This window comes from Pelodiscus sinensis, chromosome 2, assembly GCF_049634645.1.
Source record: "Pelodiscus sinensis isolate JC-2024 chromosome 2, ASM4963464v1, whole genome shotgun sequence".
Classification (NCBI taxonomy): domain Eukaryota; kingdom Metazoa; phylum Chordata; order Testudines; family Trionychidae; genus Pelodiscus; species Pelodiscus sinensis.
The window spans coordinates 137543277-137565554 of record NC_134712.1 but is presented as its reverse complement, the minus strand read 5'-3'; the positions used below and the strand labels follow the sequence as shown (position 1 = coordinate 137565554).

At 41.9% G+C, this 22278-nt stretch overlaps 1 protein-coding gene and 1 long non-coding RNA gene across 6 annotated transcripts in view; one reads left to right on the top strand and one right to left on the bottom strand.

Moving 5' to 3' along the window:
* The window catches only part of ADCY2 (adenylate cyclase 2), a 361616-nt gene extending 350061 nt beyond the window's left edge, over positions 1 to 11555 (top strand). For 2 of the 4 annotated variants that reach the window (XM_014573081.3, XM_075921498.1), the window contains 3 exons: positions 4802 to 4916; positions 8875 to 8999; positions 10573 to 11553. In XM_014573081.3, coding sequence (XP_014428567.2) covers positions 4802 to 4916; positions 8875 to 8999; positions 10573 to 10725 — 393 coding nt within the window. In that variant the 3' untranslated portion in view covers positions 10726 to 11553. Of the gene's footprint in view, positions 1 to 4801; positions 4917 to 8874; positions 9014 to 10572 lie in introns of those variants that run through there. The other 2 variants (XM_075921497.1, XM_075921499.1) reach the window with 2 other exon arrangements.
* LOC142827224 (uncharacterized) overlaps positions 1 to 22278 on the bottom strand; it is a 55789-nt gene that overhangs the window by 22523 nt on the left and 10988 nt on the right. Inside the window, exons 2-3 of one of the 2 annotated variants that reach the window (XR_012901809.1) lie at positions 20985 to 21030; positions 18036 to 18147 (exon numbers count right to left, since the gene is read on the bottom strand). This is a non-coding gene — a long non-coding RNA (uncharacterized LOC142827224). The remainder of the gene's footprint in view (positions 1 to 18035; positions 18148 to 20984; positions 21031 to 22278) is intronic. The other variant, XR_012901810.1, reaches the window with a different exon arrangement.

The window sequence follows — 22278 nt, the reverse complement described above, 5'->3', positions numbered from 1 at the left end:
CGCCTTCCTCCTTGTGACACCCTTTTAGATATTTGAAAACCGCTATCATGTCCCCCCTTAATCTTCTTTTTTCCAAACTAAACAAGCCCAGTTCATGAAGCCTGGCTTCATAGGTCATGTTCTCTAAACCTTTAATCATTCTTGTCGCTCTTCTCTGTACCCTTTCCAATTTCTCCACATCTTTCTTGAAATGTGGCGCCCAGAACTGGACACAGTACTCCAGCTGAGGCCTAACTAGTGCAGAATAGAGCGGCAGAATGACTTCACGAGTTTTGCTTACAACACACCTGTTGATACAACCTAGAATCATATTTGCTTTTTTTGCAACAGCATCACACTGTTGACTCATATTCAACTTGTGGTCCACTATGACCCCTAGATCCCTTTCCGCCATGCTCCTTCCTAGACAGTCGCTTCCCATCTTGTATGTATGGAACTGATTGTTCCTTCCTAAGTGGAGCACTCTGCATTTCTCCTTATTAAACCTCATCCTGTTTACCTCTGACCATTTCTCTAACTTGCTAAGGTCATTTTGAATTATGTCCCTATCCTCCAAAGAAGTTGCAACCCCACCCAGTTTGGTATCATCTGCAAACTTAATAAGAGTACTCTCTATCCCAATATCTACATCATTGATGAAGATATTGAATAGTACGGGTCCCAAAACAGACCCTTGAGGAACTCCACTTGTTATCCCTTTCCAGCAGGATTTAGAACCGTTAACAACAACTCTCTGACTACGGTTATCCAGCCAATTATGCACCCACCTTATCGTGGCCCTATCTAAGTTATATTTGCCTAGTTTATCAATAAGAATATCATGCGAGACCGTATCAAATGCCTTACTAAAGTCTAGGTATATGACATCCACCGCTTCTCCCTTATCCACAAGGCTCGTTATCTTTTCAAAGAAAGCTATCAGATTAGTTTGGCATGACTTGTTCTTCACAAACCCATGCTGGCTATTCCCTATCACTTTATTACTTTCCAAGTGTTTGCATACGATTTCCTTAATTACCTGCTCCATTATCTTCCCTGGGACAGACGTTAAACTGACCGGTCTATAATTTCCTGGGTTGTTCTTATTCCCCTTTTTATAGATGGGCACAATATTTGCCCTTTTCCAGTCTTCTGGAATCTCCCCTGTCTGCCATGATTTTTCAAAGATCATAGCTAAAGGCTCAGATACCTCCTCTATCAGCTCCTTGAGTATCCTGGGATGCATTTCATCAGGACCTGGTGACTTGCTGACATCTAACTTTCCTAAGTGATTTTTAACTTGTTCTTTGTGTATCCTATCTTCTAAACTTACCCTCTCTCTGCTTGTATTCACTACGTTAGGCACACCTCCAGACTTCTCGGTGAAGACCGAAACAAAGAAGTCATTGAGCATCTCCGCCATTTCCAAGTTCCCTGTTACTGCTTCTCCCTCCTCGCTAAGCAGTGGGCCTACCCTGTCCTTGGTCTTCCTCTTGCTTTTAATGTATTTATAAAAGGTCTTCTTGTTTCCCTTTATGCCTGTAGCTAGTTTGATCTCATTTTGTGCCTTTGCCTTTCTAATCTTGCCCCTGCATTCCCGTGTTGCTTGCCTATATTCCTCCTTTGTTAGTTGTCCTAGTTTCCATTTTTTATATGACTCCTTTTTTATTTTGAGATCATGCAAGATCTCCTTGTTAAGCCAAGCTGGTCTTTTGCCATATTTTCTATCTTTCCTACACAGCGGAATTGTTTGCTTTTGGGCCCTTAACAACGTCCCTTTGAAATACTTCCAACTCTCCTCAGTTGTTTTTCCCTTCAGTCTTGCTTCCCATGGGACCTTACCTACAAGTTCTCTGAGCTTATCAAAATCTGCCTTCCTGAAATCCATAACCTCAATTGTGGTGGTCTCCCTTCTACCTTTCCTTAAGATCATGAACTCTATTATTTCGTGATCACTGTCCCCTATACTGTCTTCCACTTTCAAGTTCTCAACTAGTTCCTCCCTATTTGTTAAAACCAAATCCAGAACAGCTTCTCCTCTGGTAGCTTTTTCAACCTTCTGAAACAGAAAGTTGTCTCCAATGCAGTCCAGAAACTTATTGGATAGCCTGTGCCTCGCTGTGTTAGTTTCCCAACATATGTCTGGATAGTTGAAGTCCCCCATCACCACCAAATCTTGGGCTTTGGATAGTTTTGTTAATTGTTTAAAAAAGGCCTCATCCACCTCTTCCACCTGGCTAGGTGGCCTGTAGTAGACTCCTAGCATGATATCACCCTCGTTTTTTACCCCTTTTAGCTTAACCCAGAGACTCTCTACACAGCTATCTCCTACGTTCATCTCCACTTCAGTCCAAGTGTGTACATTTTTAATATACAAGGCAACCCCTCCTCCCTTTTTTCCCTGTCTGTCCTTCCTGAGCAAGCCGTACCCTTCCATACCAATATTCCAATCATGCGTCCCATCCCACCAGGTTTCTGTAATACCAATGATATCATAGTTGTATTTATTGGTTAGCAATTCCAGTTCTTCCTGCTTATTACCCATACTTCTCGCATTTGTATATAGGCATCTAAGATACTGATTTGATCTTGCCTCCCTGTTGTGCCCTGACCCTCCTTTCTCCTTGCCATTATAGGCCGTAGTCCCCCCCATTTCCAACCCATCTCCCAGTCCCGCACATTCAGCACTTACCTGTGGGCTTTGCTCACCTGCCCCCGACAAACCTAGTTTAAAGCCCTCCTCACAAGGTTAGCCAGTCTGTGTCCAAACAAGGCCTTCCCACTCCTGGAAAGGTGAACTCCATCTCCGCCAAGCAGTCCTTCCTGGAAGAGCACCCCGTGATCAAGGAAGCCGAATCCCTCCTGGCGACACCATCGTCGCAGCCAGGCATTCACCTCCAGGATGCACCTCTCTCTGCCCGGGCCCCTACCTTTGACAGGAAGGATAGAAGAGAATACCACCTGCGCTCCAAACTCCCTCACCCGTACTCCCAAAGCCCTGTAGTCACACTTGATCCGCTCAGTGTCACACCTGGCAGTATCATTTGTGCCCACGTGGATGAGTAGCATGGGGTAGTAGTCAGAGGGCCGGATAATCCTCGACAATGCCTCCGTAACATCTCGGATACGGGCCCCTGGCAGACAGCATACCTCTCGAGATGAGCTGTCAGGGCGACAGATGGGTGCCTCCGTTCCCCTCAGAAGAGAGTCTCCAACCACCACTACTCTACGTTTCCTCCTCGCAGTGGTGGCAGGAGACTGCTCAACCTTGGTGGTGCAAGGCCTGGTCTCCTCCACTGTGGGGGGTGACTCCTTGTCTCCTGCTGAAAGTAAAGAGTAACGGTTATGTAACAACACAGTGGGAGGGTTAGGAGCAGGGGTGGAACACTGCCTGCTGCCGGAAGTAACCAGCTGCCAGTGCTCACCCTGCACCACTGCCTCCTCCATAAGTGGCTGGTCAACAGTCCCACATCCTAGGACAGTGACCTCCGTGGACTCCACAGGAATACTGTCCAGGAATTCCTCATGGCTTCGAATGCTCCTCAGCCTGGCCACCTCCTCCTGTAGCTCTCCCACCTGCTGCCTGAGAGATTCTACCAGCAGGCACCTTTCACAACGGTTGTCTCCCCCAGCCTGGAGATCACTCAGTGGGAATTGCAAGCCACAAATACAGCAAGACCACACCAGGACCTGGGTAGAGGCATCCATGCTCAGGTTCTCTGTCTGGATACAGGCACAGGTGGAGGAGACAGGAGAAGTACTGGCACAAGCGCTACGGGTCTTCATCACCATCAGTCACTCCCTCTGCCCAACTCCCTCTTCAACTCCCCTGTCTGCAGTCCCCTGTCCGCTTGTTTCCCCGCTCATCTGCACTGTCATCAATTGGGATTTACTCCATTTAAATCAGTGGAATAACAGCAATGTGAGAGAGAGTAGGGTAGACTCAAATAGTTAAATCTTATTAGACTGCTTCCGAGTGTTAGTTGTCAGTGAATATCAAATTGAGACATCCTTGGTGAATTTAAAGCAAGATCCTAGTCGTGAAGATGTTACTTGATCAATCGTGTCACCCAGCCTCCAAAAATACATTTACCATATCAATCAAATGTTATATTTCATTTGCTGTAGCATAACTGTCATGAAGCATATTCAGTGGCTTCTATTTGAGTAAATTGATTTCTTTTTCTGTCACCTAATTAGGATCTTTCGGCTAAATATTAAGCTTTTTCTGCAAAATATTTACCTACATTCAAATTATTTGTTTAGCAGCTTGTGTTCCTACTTAAATTGCCTATTAGCAAATCAGTGAATGTAATTTTATGCTTTGAGCACAACAGACTGCTGCAGCAATGCTTTCCCATTACAATTTGAAACCGTTTGACTTGTATATATTTGATTTACTAAAATCAATTGCACTTATAAAACTGAAAGTAGAAGAAAATTATAAGATCAAACTTACTGTGTTTTTACACATAGCTTTATATTTTTGAAGCTGTTTATAAGTATCTAGAAAAGGAAATGATTTTACTGAAACATGCATGTGTGCACACTCATCCTGGGCATCCTGTGCATACATTAAGTAAAAGATACAATGCATTATTATGCCCTAGTTGATTCTAGCTGAAGCTGAGCAGATTTCAATTCCCATTACCAGGTATTGTCTATCACAGAAGCTTTGTTTCTCATGCAAGGTACTCTAGTATTACAATATGTTGAAGTGTGTCAGTATTTTGTATATGTTCTTGCAACAATTGAGTTTACAGAAAACCTTCAGATGATTCTGGCTGTGTCAATTCCTATTTGTTTGCTTATTTATATTTAGGAACCTGAACGACAGTATATGCACATAGGAACTATGGTGGAGTTTGCATTTGCCCTCGTGGCAAAACTGGATGTAATAAACAAGCATTCATTCAATGACTTCAAGTTACGAATAGGTATGTGACATACATGTCTTACAAGAATATTTTGTCAGAAAGAATTTAGTGTGAAATATTAACCCATTAAAAGCTAGTAACACTCGCTAAGTGGATAAGCAACTTTTCCCTGTTATACATGACAATAAATGGCATTACCATGGACTTCTTCTGCAATTGTGGCCCTAGGGTGTATGTCAAGCTGAGCACCAAAAAAATGGAGGCAGTCAGAAGTATAGGCTCCTTTGAGAATGTTGGCCTTCGTGTCTGAAATGGTTTAATGGTTCTTCAGTCTTTAGCTAAATATTTAAAAACATTTTTAATTTTTAAAATGTTAATGGGAGAGGACCCATAAAGAATCCAGAGTGGGATTTTCAAAAGCACCTAAGTCATTTGGTACTGAAAATAAGACCCACCTTGCCCAATCATAAACAACAAAATCTTATGTTCTGTTCTCTAGTATATAGGTTGCTGTTCCTTTTAAACTGTCCTCTTATTTTTCAAGTGATAAAAATAGTACAAAATATGCTGTTTTCTGAAAAATGTATAAATCTAATTCTCTGCATTTAAATCAAACCTACCCATGTATAAGAAAGTTGGATCCACCTCTTTCCTTCAAAAACAGCTGGGAATCCCATACAGATGAGGGCCACATCAGTTTGCATAACTGGCAGAACTAATGTTATGTTGTCTGCTTCTCCTTTCCAATATACACCTACAAATATTAGAACATAGCAGCCTCAAACACTAAGATTTTGTTAGTCAATTCTATTTGTTAAGGATATCTCTTATTCAATTTCTGGTTTCTTCTCCTAGAGTATTGTGATGCTTTCCAAAATAAATGCAAGGGTTTTTATCACTAAGATGGGAAAAGGACACAAAATGCGTTCAGGACCGGCAGACGCCCATATGTCCCAAGATTTAATTTTTTAGTAATAATGTGTAATAGTTTTTAAATACAACATGAAATTTAGAAAGTGTGAAAAGCAAGCAGTGAATAGCTATTGGAAACCCATCAATCCATCCTGTAAACATGCCTGAAGTAGTCTTTAATTAAACAGTGGTTAGTCACCTATAGTCTTTCTTGCAGTGTAACTCCCATTTATTGTTCTTGCTGCTTGTGCTCTCTCTCATGGTTAGTTCACAGTGCCACCCTGTGGCAAGCGTATGGTATTCATCTCATATTAATTATTCATGTATCCTCAAAAGTCATTTTGATTAGTGGTGGGATGGCATTGCCATCACTGGCAGTTTAAAAACAAGACTGAATGTTTTGGTAAAATCTGTGCTCTAGGAGTTATTGCTGAGATGTTCTGTGGTCTGAGTTATCCTGGAGGTCAATTGGATTATCACAGTGGTCCCTTCTGGCCTTCGAATATATGACTCCTTTGGGAGTATTCTTTGTAGCACCAGCCACAGTTAATAGGAACAGCAAAACAAAGATGAAACATCTCCCTCTCCCTTCCCTTTCAATTCAAAGGGAATACAGGTCAGTGGGTTTGTCAAGAGATGTGAAGTTATTCCTCTAATATCTTACTTCCATCAGTGATTTAATTCGTACAACACAAACTGTAAGGCAGTGGAATCAGTAGCATTAGCATTACATGATGAAAAGTACTGATGAAAGTCAAGGGCTAAATCCACAAACTAATTGTACCACAAAAGATGGTACTGAAGCAGCGTTCATGGCGCAAACTTATCTAAGCATCGCTATTTAACTAGGACTTGTAATAAGAGTTTATTTGTATAGTCTATTCTATAAAAGTTGTGCTCCTTTTCTTAATGGGGTTGGAAGAGAAGATGTTAACAGTTGTTCAAATAACAATCAGAAGGGACATAGTTTGGGTGCTGGGGTGTGTGTGTACGTACGTACGTACCAAGTGTAGTCATGATGCTCCTGCAACTAGTTAAGGAGAGGATTACATTTTAACTGATTTTGAACATCCTTGTCGGTTATTTTGTGTTGCTGTTACTAAATAGCAGACACAATCTCATTTGTCTGTCTAAACTGTCTAAGGGTACGTCTAGATTACATGCCTCTGTCGCCAGAGGCATGTAGATTAGGCTACCAGGCATAGGAAAATGAAGCGGCGATTTAAATAATCGCCGCTTCATTTAAATTTACATGGCTGCCGCGCTGAGCCGACAAACAGCTGATCAGCTGTTTGTCGGCTCAATGCGATAGTCTGGACGCGCGGGTGTCGACATCAAAGGTATTTGTCGACCACCCAGGTAAACCTCATTCCAAGAGGCATACCTGGGTGGTCGACAGATACCTTTGATGTCACCACCCACGCGTCCAGACTATCGCGCTGAGCCGACAAACAGCTGATCAGCTGTTTGTCGGCTCAGCGCGGCAGCCATGTAAATTTAAATGAAGCGGCGATTATTTAAATCGCCGCTTCATTTTCCTATGTCTGGTAGCCTAATCTACATGCCTCTGGCGACAGAGGCATGTAGTCTAGACGTACCCTAAGCTATTTTAGCTGTTTCTAGAATGTCAGTCACCATAGTATCTCTTCCATGCACAGTCTTACCAGGCAGATCAAAAATAAGAAAAGCAAATTGAGAGCAAGTCTCCTTTGGCTATCCAATACCATGATGTCTTAAGCCTAATGAACAGTTTTTGCCTTTCCAAATGGATCTAGTGAAGAAGGCTGTAAGAAAGCCATTAAAAGAATGATCTATTCAGAAGCTAAGGAGCCAGGTGCTCAGAAAAACATAGCTTGGTATCACTTGGGATTTGCACCTTTTCCCAGTTGTCTGTATTGAACAGCTGTAGCCACTTCCTCCAGTGCTAGTGAGACCTATAAGACCTTTATCATCCCCTAACAGGGGTGATTAATTCCTTCAGAGAATTAGTGCATCTGCCAAGTAGAGGCATTTGAATAGGAGCTGTATGCTTCTTTATAGAAACCCATCAAAGCATTGGCAGTGCAGTTTGCACCTCTATAAACTGGAATCTCTCTGGTCTGGCAACATTCGTGGTTCTAGGATCAGAGAGTCCCAGCATGCTGCAGGAAGGTGGGGGCCTGGGAGACCGACATGATGTGTGTGGATAGGGACAATTTATAATTTTTAATAATTAAAAAAAATGCATGGCCCAGTTGCGCTGTGTGGGAGAGGAGGCTGGGAGCTGGCATGTGGCTCAGTTGAGCTGTGGGGGCGAGAGCCAGCATTTGGTTCAGCTGGGTTATGGGGGGAGCCAAGAAGCCCATGGGGGAGAGTGTGCAGGGGCAGGGGGTGAGACCAGCAGCAGGGGGCCAGAAATAACCTCCCTGGTCAGGCAAAATCCATTATCTGAGACCAGTCAGGTTCCAAGGATCCCGGACCAGGCAGGTACAACTATGCTCTTATTATGGATGTGCTTCATTCACTTTATAGAAGCTCCTTTTCATTTTTTAAGCATGGTTCATAGTCTAGGCTATAATTGGGGGGTTACCTTCTGTTCTCAATCCCCACCCCATCAGATTTCCCACTGATGTCAAGAGCATGTTTGTATGAAGATCCCAGATTAGCCCAAACATTCTGGGTCAATGCTATCAGCAAAGGATGGTCCTATGAGTGAGAACACACCTTTTCTGAGTCCTTTAGTCTACTTTGTATGTCTACAAAGAATGTTGTAAAAGTAAATAGATGGAAGGTTATTGCCATTCTCTATAGAAACAGAAGGAAATTCTGGTACATCTATTTAATTGAAGGTAGAGACTCCCTCTACAGATGGCACTAGCAGATTATTAAGAAACTATAACAGGAAAATCTTTTTTGTGAAATAGAGATGATCGAACTTGACATTTTTATTACGAGTACCCTGATGCAGAAAAAAATGAAATATACTTGTGGCCATGCCATTTATTGCCATCCACTCTATCCCATGTAGGCCAAGTGACATATCCCTTTACTTTATATTTGAGCTATATATGCTACTCACCCTTATTTGTAAATTCTCATTAGTAGAAGGTCAACCAATGTTTTACAGGCATTAACCATGGACCTGTAATAGCTGGAGTAATTGGAGCTCAGAAACCACAGTATGACATCTGGGGCAACACAGTGAATGTGGCAAGCAGAATGGACAGCACTGGTGTCTTAGATAAAATACAGGTATATTTTTCAAGGTATTGTATAAGTGACTTACCCCATTAGAAAGACATCATCCTATTGGTAGATGAAACTGATCTCTGAAGTATTTTTAGTGGTGATCCAGGCAGCTGCCATCGAAAAGGGTCACCGAATATGGACCAGCAATCACAGATGCACAGTATAGAACAGTCACACACAGAGAAGAGAAATAAAGATGTAAAAGAAATGTAGTCAGTGTGGCTACGTCTACACTGCAAGGTTTTTGTGTGAAAACATCTGTTTTTGCTCAATAACCTGTGGAGCGTCCACATCTCAAATGTGGTTTTGCACAAGTAAATCAGCAGTTAAATAGCAGAAGAGAGCGTAGGTAAACCAGAGGGGTTTCTAGCACAAAAAATCCCCATGGAAAAAAGCACAAGTGCTCTGATGGCCATTCTGTGAATGGCCATCAGAGCTTTCTCGCTCAAGAGCATCCATGCAGTGTAGACGCTCTCTTGTGCAAAAGCACATCACTTTTGCAATGTGCTTTGAGGTGTGGACATGCTCTTGTGCAAGAAGTTTTTGCACAAAAACTCTTTCACAAAAGGCTTCTTGCGCAAGAAGCATGTAGTGTAGACGTAGCCTAAAGGAAAGCTGCAGTAACAAAATGACTGTTGGTATAGTAGAGAGACAAGGTGGGTAAGGTAATATCTTTTATCTCTTCCGGTGGGAAAAGTATTCTGAGCATTGCAGCTAAATGAAAGGTGGAACAGATTGTTTAGCATAACGACATAGCACATTATTCTAAGGGGCCATGCAAGGTAGAATGGCCCATTAAACTCCTCTGTAGTCACAGGGCAAAAAGAGGGAGTTGGTCGGTTACAGATTGTTGTAATAATTTATACATCCAGTTCTCTGTGCAGTCTCTGGGCTCTTCACAATGACACCCAGCTCTTCAACATCAGAAATGCTTTTTGGAGTACCATATGGCAGATTAGACAAATGTTGTTTTTCGTGTTAATTGTGCATCTTAACACCCTGTGTTTGCAAACCTAAGCACATAAACTAGATGCATAACACAGGTGTTAATCACCTAAATACAGATTATTTGATGGCTTGCATATGGAACTCCTGAGACCACATCTACACATCTACACAGCAGGGCTAAAGCTGAAATAAGCTATACAACTTAAGCTACGTCAATTGCGTAGCGTAAGTCAAAATAGCTTATTTTGGCTTTTTGTGCTGTCTGCAGATCAGGAAGTCCAAGAAAGAGCACTCTTCCTCCAACTTCCCTTACTCTTTGTAAAATGAGGGTTACAGGAGTCAGAGTAAGAAGTCCTTCAGCTCAAGAAAATGTGAAAATGTCAAAATAACTGTGTGTAGTCTATACGTGGACTATGTTATTTTGAAATAACGTCAGTTATTCCAAAATATCACTGTTTTCTAGAGGTACCCTGAGTGACTTAACATAGTGACTCCAGTATTCAAGTGCCTTTTAAAGATCTTCTGATTATCATGGCAATAACAGCCTGACTTTTCTCTTAGATGCTAGAGAGAGATTCTTTTTCTCTCTTTTTGTGCTCATTTTTTAAAAAATTGTATTATGTTTCAGGTTACAGAGGAGACGAACAACGTCTTACAAACGCTGGGCTATATATGCACTTGCAGAGGAATAATAAATGTAAAAGGAAAAGGAGAATTGAAAACATATTTTGTACATACTGAAATGACAAGGTCCCTTTCACAAGGGAATGTGGCATCCTGAAGAATATTTTAGGTGTCGACTATACCATCTTTTCAGGAAAGTATCACACACTTTTTAACTCCATTTTGGCCCTTAACATGAATGTGCGTGTTATTTTCCGATATTATGGAACTGTTATTTTAGTATGGCTGCAGAATAGTCTGATGATCCAGCAGTACGCACCTCGCTATTCTTATATTCCAGTTGTGTTGTGTTCTATAGGACTGGAAGACTGTACTGCAGCTTGCACTGTTACTTCAAGTTAAAAAAGAAGAAACAGATTGAGAAAGAGACTAAAATGAAGAGGCTAATACCAAAGGGACTAAGATGATGTTGGTGATAAACAAAAAAAAAAACTTAAGGCAATAAAGCTAGGGGTGCATAATATTTTCTAGTGCATGATGTTTCCTGGAAGATACAGTAGCTCCCCAATAGCATTCACTAGTCTGACATTAAAATATACAGTATTTGTAAATAAGTTGATTATGTCCTTCCATACCCAGTTTGGATATGTTCACCAGTTGTGTCTCATAGCCAGTGATATGTTGGGGGCACCTGGTTGGCATTCTTTCGAGGCAGTCTTAACAACACAGGAGCAGTTTTGTACAAACATGTCAGCTGTTTTAATGCCAGTGTCTTTTGTAAGGTAATTCATTAAAAGTTTATATGTACTTTGTCTTACACTTTGTCTCTTAGTTTTGCTTCTTCCCACATGGTTCCTCTTCCTTTAATATTGACATCTCCGCTCAGCAATTGTCAATATGACACATTGGCACCAGATAGGATAGTTATAACCAAACGGTCCCATTACCATATAAGTCAGTAATGTCAAATGGCCTTATTACTCTTTTTAAAGATACCCACACACCAAAAGAGTCTCCTCACCAGTATTACCTGTCCTCACCAGCTCAGGAGATCTAACCTTTCTAAACTGGAGTTCCCATGCTGGGACAGGAGTATTGTCACAACTAGCAAACATCCAGCATACAGAGGAATAAAACAGCCAGTGTCAGCCCTAGCATTCTTACTGCTTCACACTAAACTAATTTAGGGTATGTCTACACTAGCCCCCTAGTTCGAACTAGGGAGGCTAATGTAGGCATTCGAATTTGCAAATGAAGCCTGGGATTTAAATATCCCGGGCTTCATTTGTATGTTCCCAGGCGGGCGACATTTTTAAATCCCCTTATTTCGAACTGACTGCGCGTGACTACACGCGGCAGTCAGAAGTTAATCCGAACTAAGTCCTTAGTTCAGATTAACTGTTACACCTCATTACAGGAGGAGTAACAGTTAATCCAAACTGAGGACTTAGTTCGGATTAATTTCTGACTGCCGCAAGTAGTTGCGCACAGTCAGTTCAAAATAAGGGGATTTAAAAATGGCGCCCGCCTGGGAACATGCAAATTAAGCCTGGGATATTTAAATCCCGGGCTTCATTTGCAAGTTCAAATGCCTACATTAGCCACTCTAGTTCAAACTATGGTGGCAGTGTAGACATACCCTTAGAGAGCTTTGTGCAATGCACAAGATGGCATCATTTTTATGTGAATGCCTTTTAGAGCCTGTGCTGTCCCTTGTTGGTATGCTCTGAAAGCCCCTGAACCTCACATAGTCCTTCAAGCTGTAATGGCATAATTGTGAGTGGAGGCTTTTAATTGAACCTATTAAATTGAAGTGTACCACGTGTGCTGTAAGTCTCAGCAGATTTCCTTGATGGACAGTGAAAACTATTTAATTTTACAGACTGCACTAGGATGACCAGATGTTCCGATTTTACAGGGATGGTCTTGATATTTGGGGCTTTGTCTTATAGAGGTGCCTGACTACCTAGAAACCTCCCAGTCCTGATATTTCACACTTGCTGTTTGGTCATGCTAGACTACACCCAGCTTTTGAAGTCAACCTGTCATACTGTATTCCTTCAGGAAACCAACTGTGCTGTACATATAGCACACATGGGGACTCCATCTCTACCTATGCAGGGAAGACCGCATGCAAAAGAGCTGTTGATTGAGATTTGATAGTGTTTTTCCATTAACAGTTTAACTGAGGAAGCTAATGGGGTCGGGTCACTATTGTGGCCTTACTGCTTTCTTTCTCCGGTGAGAGTCAATATCTTTAATATTAAAAAGATTATCTTTTAAGCAGAGCAACTGATAGTACTTATAAAACTAAATTAACTGAACACCATCCAAGATGGGAGAGCTAATAGTTGGCTTTTTTTTTTAATTCTGACACTGTTTCTAAATTCATGTAATTATTTATATGTTGTGTCTCAAAACAAATCAAGTAAGGATAGTATTCTTTTAAAAAACTACAACCACCATTTTCTGTCCCTGATATATGTAACAATACAATAGCTGATGACTTCTGTTCACATCTGATGGGCAAATGACCTCAATTTAATTCTGATGCATCACACATTTCCTATGTGTCTGTCAGCAGTCCTCACTATCTATGCCTCAGATTCATTGGTAAAAGAGGATGTTGAGAGGCATAACCCATTATACACTGTAGAACAGGGGTGGGCAATAATTTTTGCAGGGAGGCCACTTAATGAATTTTGGTACATGGTCACAGGCCAACTCCAACCCCTGGAAGAGGGGGAGCCTGACATGGAAAGGGTAGGGCTGGGGACTAGCCTCCCCCCAGAGTTCTCTGGGACCAGAGGCTTTGAATTAAAAACACAGCAAAGGACTCACAGCTTCTATCCCCACCACTACTGCATTGCCTGGCAGCCACTCAGGGTTATGGCTATTTAAAGGGCTTGCAGCTCTGGCCCCAGCCCAGGTAGCATCACACTCAGGAGCCCTTTAAATAGCTGCAGCAATCCAGGCAGCTGCCAGGCATCATGGTAGCAGCAGAGCCATGAGTTGCAAGCCCTTTAAATTGCTGCTATTTAACTTGCTCATGGCTCCAGCCAGGTAGTGCTGCGACTGGGAGCCATTTAAATAGGATCCTGCTGCCTGAGCCACCACGGTGGCACGGGCAGCAGGATCTAAATAGAAAGTGGCCAGATCCAGCCCCCAGGCCACATCTTGCCCAGCCCTCATGTAAGTTATAAAGTGCTTTGAGATCCATGCAGTGCTCTGATAGTGAAATGAGGAGCACAGTGCAACATACACTTAGCTAGAAAGATATCCCGATGACCACTTAATGATCTTTCCACATATTGTTTGTATGATTAGCTAACTATTGTGAAGTGCCTTGGATAAAGGAACTATTTAAAAAACCTCTTAATTATAATTACAAATAAAAGCACACAACTCTCATTAACAACAGCAGTCTGACCTTTCTAATGTGATGACTGTGTGTTTCTGTGAATAAAGTTGAAGGACATCAGGAATTGTATTTATTAGCTTTAGCCTTAGGTCATGGTCAGCATTCTTCCCACTTCTGAATTTAGACTTGAGGGCAGTACTGTGAATTAGCATATATAACCCGCACACGAGTATAACCCGCACTCTTGTATAACCCACAGCTTTTCCTGATTGTATAGAAAAAGTCTTAGATAACCCACGGATGAGTATAACCCGCAGGTTCTATAGGCTAATTCACGGGGGGGATGGAGAGCACGGGAGGGGAGCCACACTCGCCCCCAGGCCCAACGCAGTTGCAACTCACCCTCCTCTGGCTGGGGGAATGGAGAGCACAGTGCAGGCGCGCTGGCCGGCCTGCGGGAGGGGAGCCGCACTCACCCCCAGACCCCCGTGCAGCCGCAGCTCACCCTCCTCCGGGTAGGGGAATGGAGAGCACAGTACAGGCAAGCAACCCTGTGAGTAGAAATAAACGTGTATACCCCGCAGACATGTATACCCCACCGGGGGCGGGGTTTGTAAAAACATGTATAATCCACAGGTTATATACTCTAATTTATGGTAAGTGATGAAAATCCTGTCTCATAAGTACATACAGTAAAACTCCAATACTGTAGTCCGACATCCCTGATAGTCCGGCATCAAAATGGCAAGAGCCTAGTGAGTGAACTTCGGCAAAAAATGAGTCACAAGGTAACAGCAGCAGCAGCTGAACTGAGCAAAAAGGGTAAAAAAGGCTTAAAAAACCTAAAACATTACAAGATACTGTATACAGTATGTACAATAAAAAGGGCTAGGAACACTTTATATACAGTATATAATGTATACAGTATATATATAACCATTTTATAGTACCTCCTGATAGTCCGGCATATTTGATAATCCGGCACCACCTAAGTCCCATAGGTTCCGGATTATCGGAAGTCTACTGAAGTAGGAAATGGACATTCTGTGTACTCTCCAACTCTTTGAATCCAAAATTCAATTAGGGAATGTATTTAAATTCTGACCATAATGTTTCAACACAAGAAAGCTCCAACAAGCATTCTTGTGCCATATTGGACAAACCAGTGGGCAGCTCACTGATTTCAATTCTGAAAAGATTGCATATCCAGCTGTTTGGTTCAGCTTCTGTTGGAAAGTAATCTTCAAACTGTTGCTTAAGAGCAACAATATCCTCTTCAATGTCTTTTTGTGTGTCTTTGTCAGAGACCAGTGCACGTTCAGACAGAAAACCTTCCTATGTTGGAACCTTAAAGGGAACTATTCACAGACTGCCTCAATGGAGCTTGTGTAACGTGGTGGTCCATGGATCACAGTTTGAGAACCTCCACGCTAGTGGCTTTTTTAATAGCCCCACAAGAGAGGAGTTGACAAACCTGCTTATAGTGTAATGGAACAAACTTGTTTCCCAGACATTTTGAAAAAGGAATACCTAACCCTTAAATAGCCCAGTAAATTTTCAGAGTGAAAAAGCTGCCCCTCCAATGTCTCTAAAATTGTTTGAGAGAACATTGGAAAAAACGTTTTCACAAAACTGAAATCTGCCCTTTACTTTTAGATTACTTTGTAAACACTAAGTAATTAATCTTTGTGTTGTGTCAAATGGTAAATAAAATAGTCCAAATTCCATGTATATTGTTAATACCAAAGATTCTTATGACTGGAGCAACAGAAACTTTTCCTCCAGAAGGATATACAAGACTGGCAGCTGACACATGGTATTGGACACCTCTTTTGTTGACATCTTTTGTCTCTGCCTGAAAAAAGGATGGCTAGATATGGTGGTGGGAGGTGAGAATTTGTAAAGTCTCTAGCTTCAAGTCTTGGGGATTTTTAGTATTGTCATGCTGCCCAGAGTGACTCATGACATGAGTGCCAGCCTTAAGGCAGACTGTCAAAAGCAGGGCGGGCATCACAAAATGGTGGTAAGTTCTATAATTAGCTTTCACCAACCCAGTACCAAATGTGAATTTCCAAAGTACTTGAATAATCTTATAATGGTCACAGGCAATCCTTTTAGACACACCAATCCATTTTACACAAGCACGCAGGACCATGTGATAAATGTTCACTTACACAAAAATCACAAATATTCCAGGTTACTCCTAGTCCCAAAGAGACCAGCCACTCACTCAGTTTGATTTGCTTCCTAGGTCTCACAAAGACTACACTGGTAGCTAATTCTCCAGTAAACTTACCAAAGGTTCATTAGCTAAGAAAGATGAATGGCCATTACTGAAAGGTTAAAACTGGTAAAATATATGTACAGGTGAGTCATAGTCTATATTTTCAAATGGTAGCATAGAGGTAGTAAACTGTCTGTTTCCCAAAAATCATTCAGAGTAACCCTGAGGATCTCTGACTTACTCACTTATTCTGCCCTTTAAAATACAAATAGTCCAGAGATGCAGGATCTTTCCCAGTTTTTTCTCATTGAGCACAAGCAGACAAGATCACCACTTTTATAGGATCTTTCTTTAACTGGTGGAGAGAGGCGGGGGGGCAGAGTTAGATTCTTTGGTCTCTGATCTGCACACACTATGGCCACTTGGCTTCAAATGCACAAGAATTAGCATTTTCCTGTTCAAGTTCTTCATTTGCATTACACGAGGCTTTTTCCACCTTTGATGGATTATTTAGTTACTGGGGTATTTGCAATGTAGAGGTTTGCTGTAACCTTACAACAGAATACAGATAAGTTAAAACAATGTCTTTAACATTCCATTAGTTTTCATGAATTGTACACACCAGGTACACTCTTAACAATCACTTTGATCTATACTAATATACAAGTGAATTGGCCTGGCTTCCAGCTATGCATTTGTAAATGTTTAATGCGGCTGAGGCTTTGGCATGAGCTGGCACCTGGTCTGCCAGAATCCATAAGTATGACTTTCACTACTGCATAATTTAGTGTGGGTAAAAGAATCCCCTCATGAGAAAAAAAGATATGGCAGTCAATTAGTAGGAATATCAGGCCTTGTCTCCATTGGCATGTTTTGTCACCAAAAGCTGCCTTTTGGTGACACAACAGTGAGAGCATAAGCACTACAATGCAACTTTTGTAGGGAAAAACACCCAGTTTTGACAACAGAAAACTTCCACCCCTATGAAAGACTTCTGTCTTTTTCCCCTCACTTTATTGTTGACAAAGAGCCCAGTGTGGACTCTCTTGTTGGTCTTGTCAAGAGTATTGACTGCCACCAGTATCCCATAATGCCTACCCTATTGGCTGTGCTCAGTGTTTTGTGATTTCCGTTGCCCTGCAGGTATGCATCCCTCCCCTTTCAAAGCTCGAAGAAGTATTTGACAGCTATATAGGGAACAATACACAATTCATTTGAATTCTTTGGATCCGCCCTGCTAGAAACACAACAGCAAGGCAGACTGCTGCTGCAGTCTCCGGGAGAGGGCTGGAGAGACTGCTATGCTGCTTTGATATTCCTTAGTACAAACAGCTCACAGAAGGAATCCCAAGAAATGCAGGGATCAGCTCTGCCTTTCCTCAGCACTGCACTGTGAGATGATTATGCACATTGCGTTGCTCTTATCTGTCAACAGTGTGCTAGCAAAGTGTCCATGAAATGTCGACAATGGGAGGCAGAAAAACAGGTTTGAACATTTTTCACTTTTGGCGACTTTTTCAAGTCAACAGCACTTTTGTTGCCAGTATAGACAGAGCCCTATATACACTTTATTAACTTTTGCCTTCTAGCAATGACAAGGTTCAGAGTTACATATAGAGGCCTGATTGCCATTTGAGTCCCCATCGAAGCCCAGATTTTTGGCAGGGTGAGGAGTTTCCATTCCTGATCTCTGCTTGTTCTTGGTGACTCAGGAGGCCATGCCGGATATGACTGAGTTTCTCGCAGCATGAAGTTCCAGAGCTGACTGGATCCAGTTCAGTTTCAAGGACAGGCTCATTTAGTGCAAAACACATTGGAAGAGGTTGTACAGAGGCACCCTGCCTCCTAGAGATCCAAGCCATGCTGAAGTGCCATTACTTACCTTTGAGATGCATTTAAGTACCCTTCCTGAAGCTGATTGGCTCCTATAGGGCAGTCAGTAGGCAGTGAGCCAACCACGGCCTCATATTCTCTCTGCCACCCTTCATCTTTGCCTGCATTAGAGTACACAGTGTCATGCATAATCCAGCCTTAAGCAATTTATGTTACATCCTTAAATGATACAGTGATATGTTATGGGCTCATATTTTAAAATGTTGATTAGAACTGGGTCAATACCTCAAGGTTTTCCTATATATGTTTGCCAAAATAAAAATTGAATTGGTGTCTGCAGTGTGTCTGTGTGATGTGTGTTTTTGTAGATATAGCAAAATTAGCATTGTCAGGAGTGCTCACATAAGCAGAGTTTTAAGCAAACAAAGAATTAATGCACCAAAAAAAATGTATTATGGAGCTGTCAAGGCTGTTCGCCACTCTGGCACGATGAATGTAGAAGTTGGGGGCCCGCAAGAGCACTCCAAAATCTTGCCTCTACAGGGCCTGGAACAACAACTCCCCCCCTCCCCGCCCAAAATCCTAATACCAAGATTTTCAGGACCTGCTGCCACCATCAAGTGCTTTGAACCCAAAAATAAAATAAACGGGGTGGACACTTGAAACCAACCCCAGGGATACCCCAAGCTCTCCCCCCCCCCCCCCAAAAAAAAAACATTTTGAAAAAGAAAAGAGAAAAACAAGCTGCAGTCTCTGGTAGCTGACACCTCAGTCAGAGGCATGCAGATAGACCTTCCAGGACACAAGACTCAACCAATACCAGTTAATTAGAAAAAAGAAACAATCTTTCATTTATCAAAACAAAACTACAGTTGCAAACATAATAATTTGGCTAGATCCGTGGTCCCCAACACGGTGCCTGCGGGTGCCATGGCGCCCGCAGGGGCATTTCCATGCACCCGCCAGGGGCTGGCCTGGCACTGGGCGCTTGGCAGGGGGAGTGCTGGCCCTGGGCGCGCAGCGCATGGCGAGGGGAGCGCCGGCCCCGGGTGCGCGGCGCATGGCGGGGGGAGCGCCGCCCCCGGGCATGCGGCTATGGGGGGGGGCCGCCCCCGGGGCGCAAGTGTCCCCGCCCCCTGGCGCTCGGCGGGCGAACGGCCACGCCCCCTGGCGCCCGACAACCTTGAAAGGTTGGGGACCACTGGGCTAGATGAAAAGAGCCACCATTTGATATAGATACTCAGGGGAAACCCCTAGGCTGTAAGGCTTAGTTACAAAAGAGAAAAAAAAACAAGCTGAGACATGGGTTCCAAACCCCCAAACAAGGAAAACAATAAATCCTGATAGACTATCTAAATTTTTCCTTACTTACACATTTTACGAAGTCTGTTCTTAGAGAGAGAAGCGTCTCCCTCAATACCTGAGAGAACTGCTTTGATCTCAAACAAAGAAGAGAGAGGAAAGAATCCTCTCTTCTAGTTTGAAATTCCTACCTGCATTGTTATTGGCTGACTGCCTGACACCTTGGCTAGGTACAGTAGTTAACCCCTTGGTCTCTGGGTGCTGGTCAGCACTCCTGATTATGACAGGAGCAATTTGAGTTGCTGCACACACAGCATACCTGACACAAACCCACAAAAGCAAGGCAATGAAAACCATACAAACTTGTATTCCTCCATTCACAAGCCCAGACCTTACCGTTACCATCACTATACACCTCCACCTAAACTCACCACATTTTTCCCATTCCTAGTTGTTGCAGATATTTGGTGTAGTATATATCATTATGTTGTTTGGGAAAGTTTGGATGCTTGTGTGCGGAAAGGTGGTGGTGCACAGGCACTGAGATAATGGTAAGAAATGGACTTATAGGGTGTATATCCTGCTAGGAGACTTAAATTTTCACTTCCTTGCATTTGTCACAGAGAGAGTGTTAGTGTATGTAGCAAATGAAGTTTGCACATCAATTTCAATAACATTTCATTTTAAAATGAATCAAAACTAAGCACTCTGGCAAGGTCATTTTTTTCAAAATATTTTCAAATATATTTTATATTATTGGGTCATTTACAAATTACCAAACAAAACATCCATTACAAATAGCAAGTTAGAATACAAACTGAACAAACTAAGTACCAGTTGCCAAATCAGTTATAATTCAACCAAGTAGAAGACCAGTCACCAAGTTATTTTTCAGTTAGAATAATATAAAGTATTATGCCCTATTTTAAAATATTAATACAAATTAAATATTTTAAAGGGGGAGAATCAAAACAGACCACTTCAGTTTTATCAAAATTAACATTTTGATTGATCTTGAGCAAATGTTCTTAGAAGATTTGGTGGGAAATGAAATTTGTTTTGATTTTGAATGATTATCCTCTCCCCAAAAAAAGTTGTCTTTTTTTTAATGGAAATTCCAGTTTTTGACTAGCTGACAAGGTTTGCCGTTCACTGCCCCCATCCCATGCATTAAATAAGGGCTTTCAGACAAAGCTATTACAGGCACTCATCAATGTTTTTGACTGTCTGTCTGTCAGAATAGCTGAGCCAATTGGATCAGCTGAGCCCTAGGGATGAAAAGGGGATTGAGAGGAAAAAAAGAACAGTTTGCCTTCTGGGTTCTATCAAGTGACAAGAATGCTTTAAAAGAGCTTTTATACCTAATCTGTGATAAACATTGAATTAGGAGTGCACCTGTATCACAATGCAATTATTTGTCAGACATTGTAGTTTTGTACTGCACTGGTCAGCATTTATAGTCCATATGCCCCTCTGGGCCCAGTCCACTGAGGATGGGAGGTTGAGAAAGCAGTTATAGTGGAGGCTGGCTCTTTGGCACAATATGTAAAGATTCATGTGTTGAGCTACGTAGGTTGGTGTTTGCCAACATGACAGACATCACACCTCTAAACAACCCATTTTAGCATGTGTGAATGGTGAGACGTATTTACTGGCAAGGATGCAGGAATGTAATTATTGCTAGTATAATACAAACATGCACGCTGCTGCAGCCGCTCCCAGTTGTATTCAATTCCAGCAGCCTACAAGAGATAAGGGAGCATTTTGCAAAATGATTGATTTCATTATATACACCTCAGCTCCATCAGACTTGTACTCTACCACCAAAGCATCCATTTCTCTATAATTGCTTTACGCTTTGCAAGTTACATTAGCTCAAACAACTTTAATGAATCAGTATTAATTAGGGATTGAGACTTTACATGCTAGATTTCAGTATCAATTCCCAATTTTATAATTTATGTAACACAAAGGTGTTAATCATGAAAAAGAACTATAGTTGCTCATAAATGGTTTTAAACAATAGTGTGAGTGTCTGTGGAAGCACTTCTGTGTCAGCAGCCACACATTTCCATATATTTGGAACTGCTGGTTTCGTGGGGACAACACTTGCTAGTGTGAGTGTCAGGATTCTTCCACCCCTCTCTTTGCTGGACATTTTCACAATAAACTAAGAGATTACATTGTGCCTATTCTGTTAGCAATCCCACATATATCTTTAGAATTTATGGTGATGGAGGTAACAAATGTCTGAAATAAACAGATGCACAGATAACATGGGATTGTGAGGAATGTATTTTAGCACGCAACCACATCATACAGTTTGGAAACTGTAGGATTTCTTCATCTGGTTTGAATACCCAATTGTTATATTTAAAAAAATAGATGGAGGAAAAGAACATTGAACTCCATGTTTATATCCCATTGATCGTAGCAATTTTTCATTGCAAGTTGTTACTATTGTTTGCCTTGGTCCTGAACATTACAGAATGGTGCAAAAGGGAAGGTTGTCAAATGGTTAGCTACACCTTCTTCTGAAGCCAGTCTCTCTTTGCCAAGACAGGAAACTAGAACACAGGTTAGAGAGCAAAAAAATTAGGGCCAGATTCTCATATCTAACAGGCCACTTTGCTCTTGCAGGGTACAGATTTTAAGGACCAATTCTATTGCTTTGGCATTGTATTGTAAGAGATAAGATCCTAATCCCTTGCAGCGTTCCTCAGAAAAAAAAGGTTAGGTGCCAAGGAACACCCAGGAGGCGGTGCTGGAGAGTCCAGTATTTAAGGTCATATATATATATGCAGGGAAAAAAAATGATTTGTGCCATCTCAGCCAAAGTTTATTATTATTTTTTTTTTAAATATTTCTATCCCGCCTCTCTATTTAAAATATTCAAGGTGGCTTCCAAAATTTTAAAACAGAATATATAAAGAAGTAGAATAAAAGACCCCAAGAGAGTAGCATAAAACCTACTAAGACACAAGAGGAGT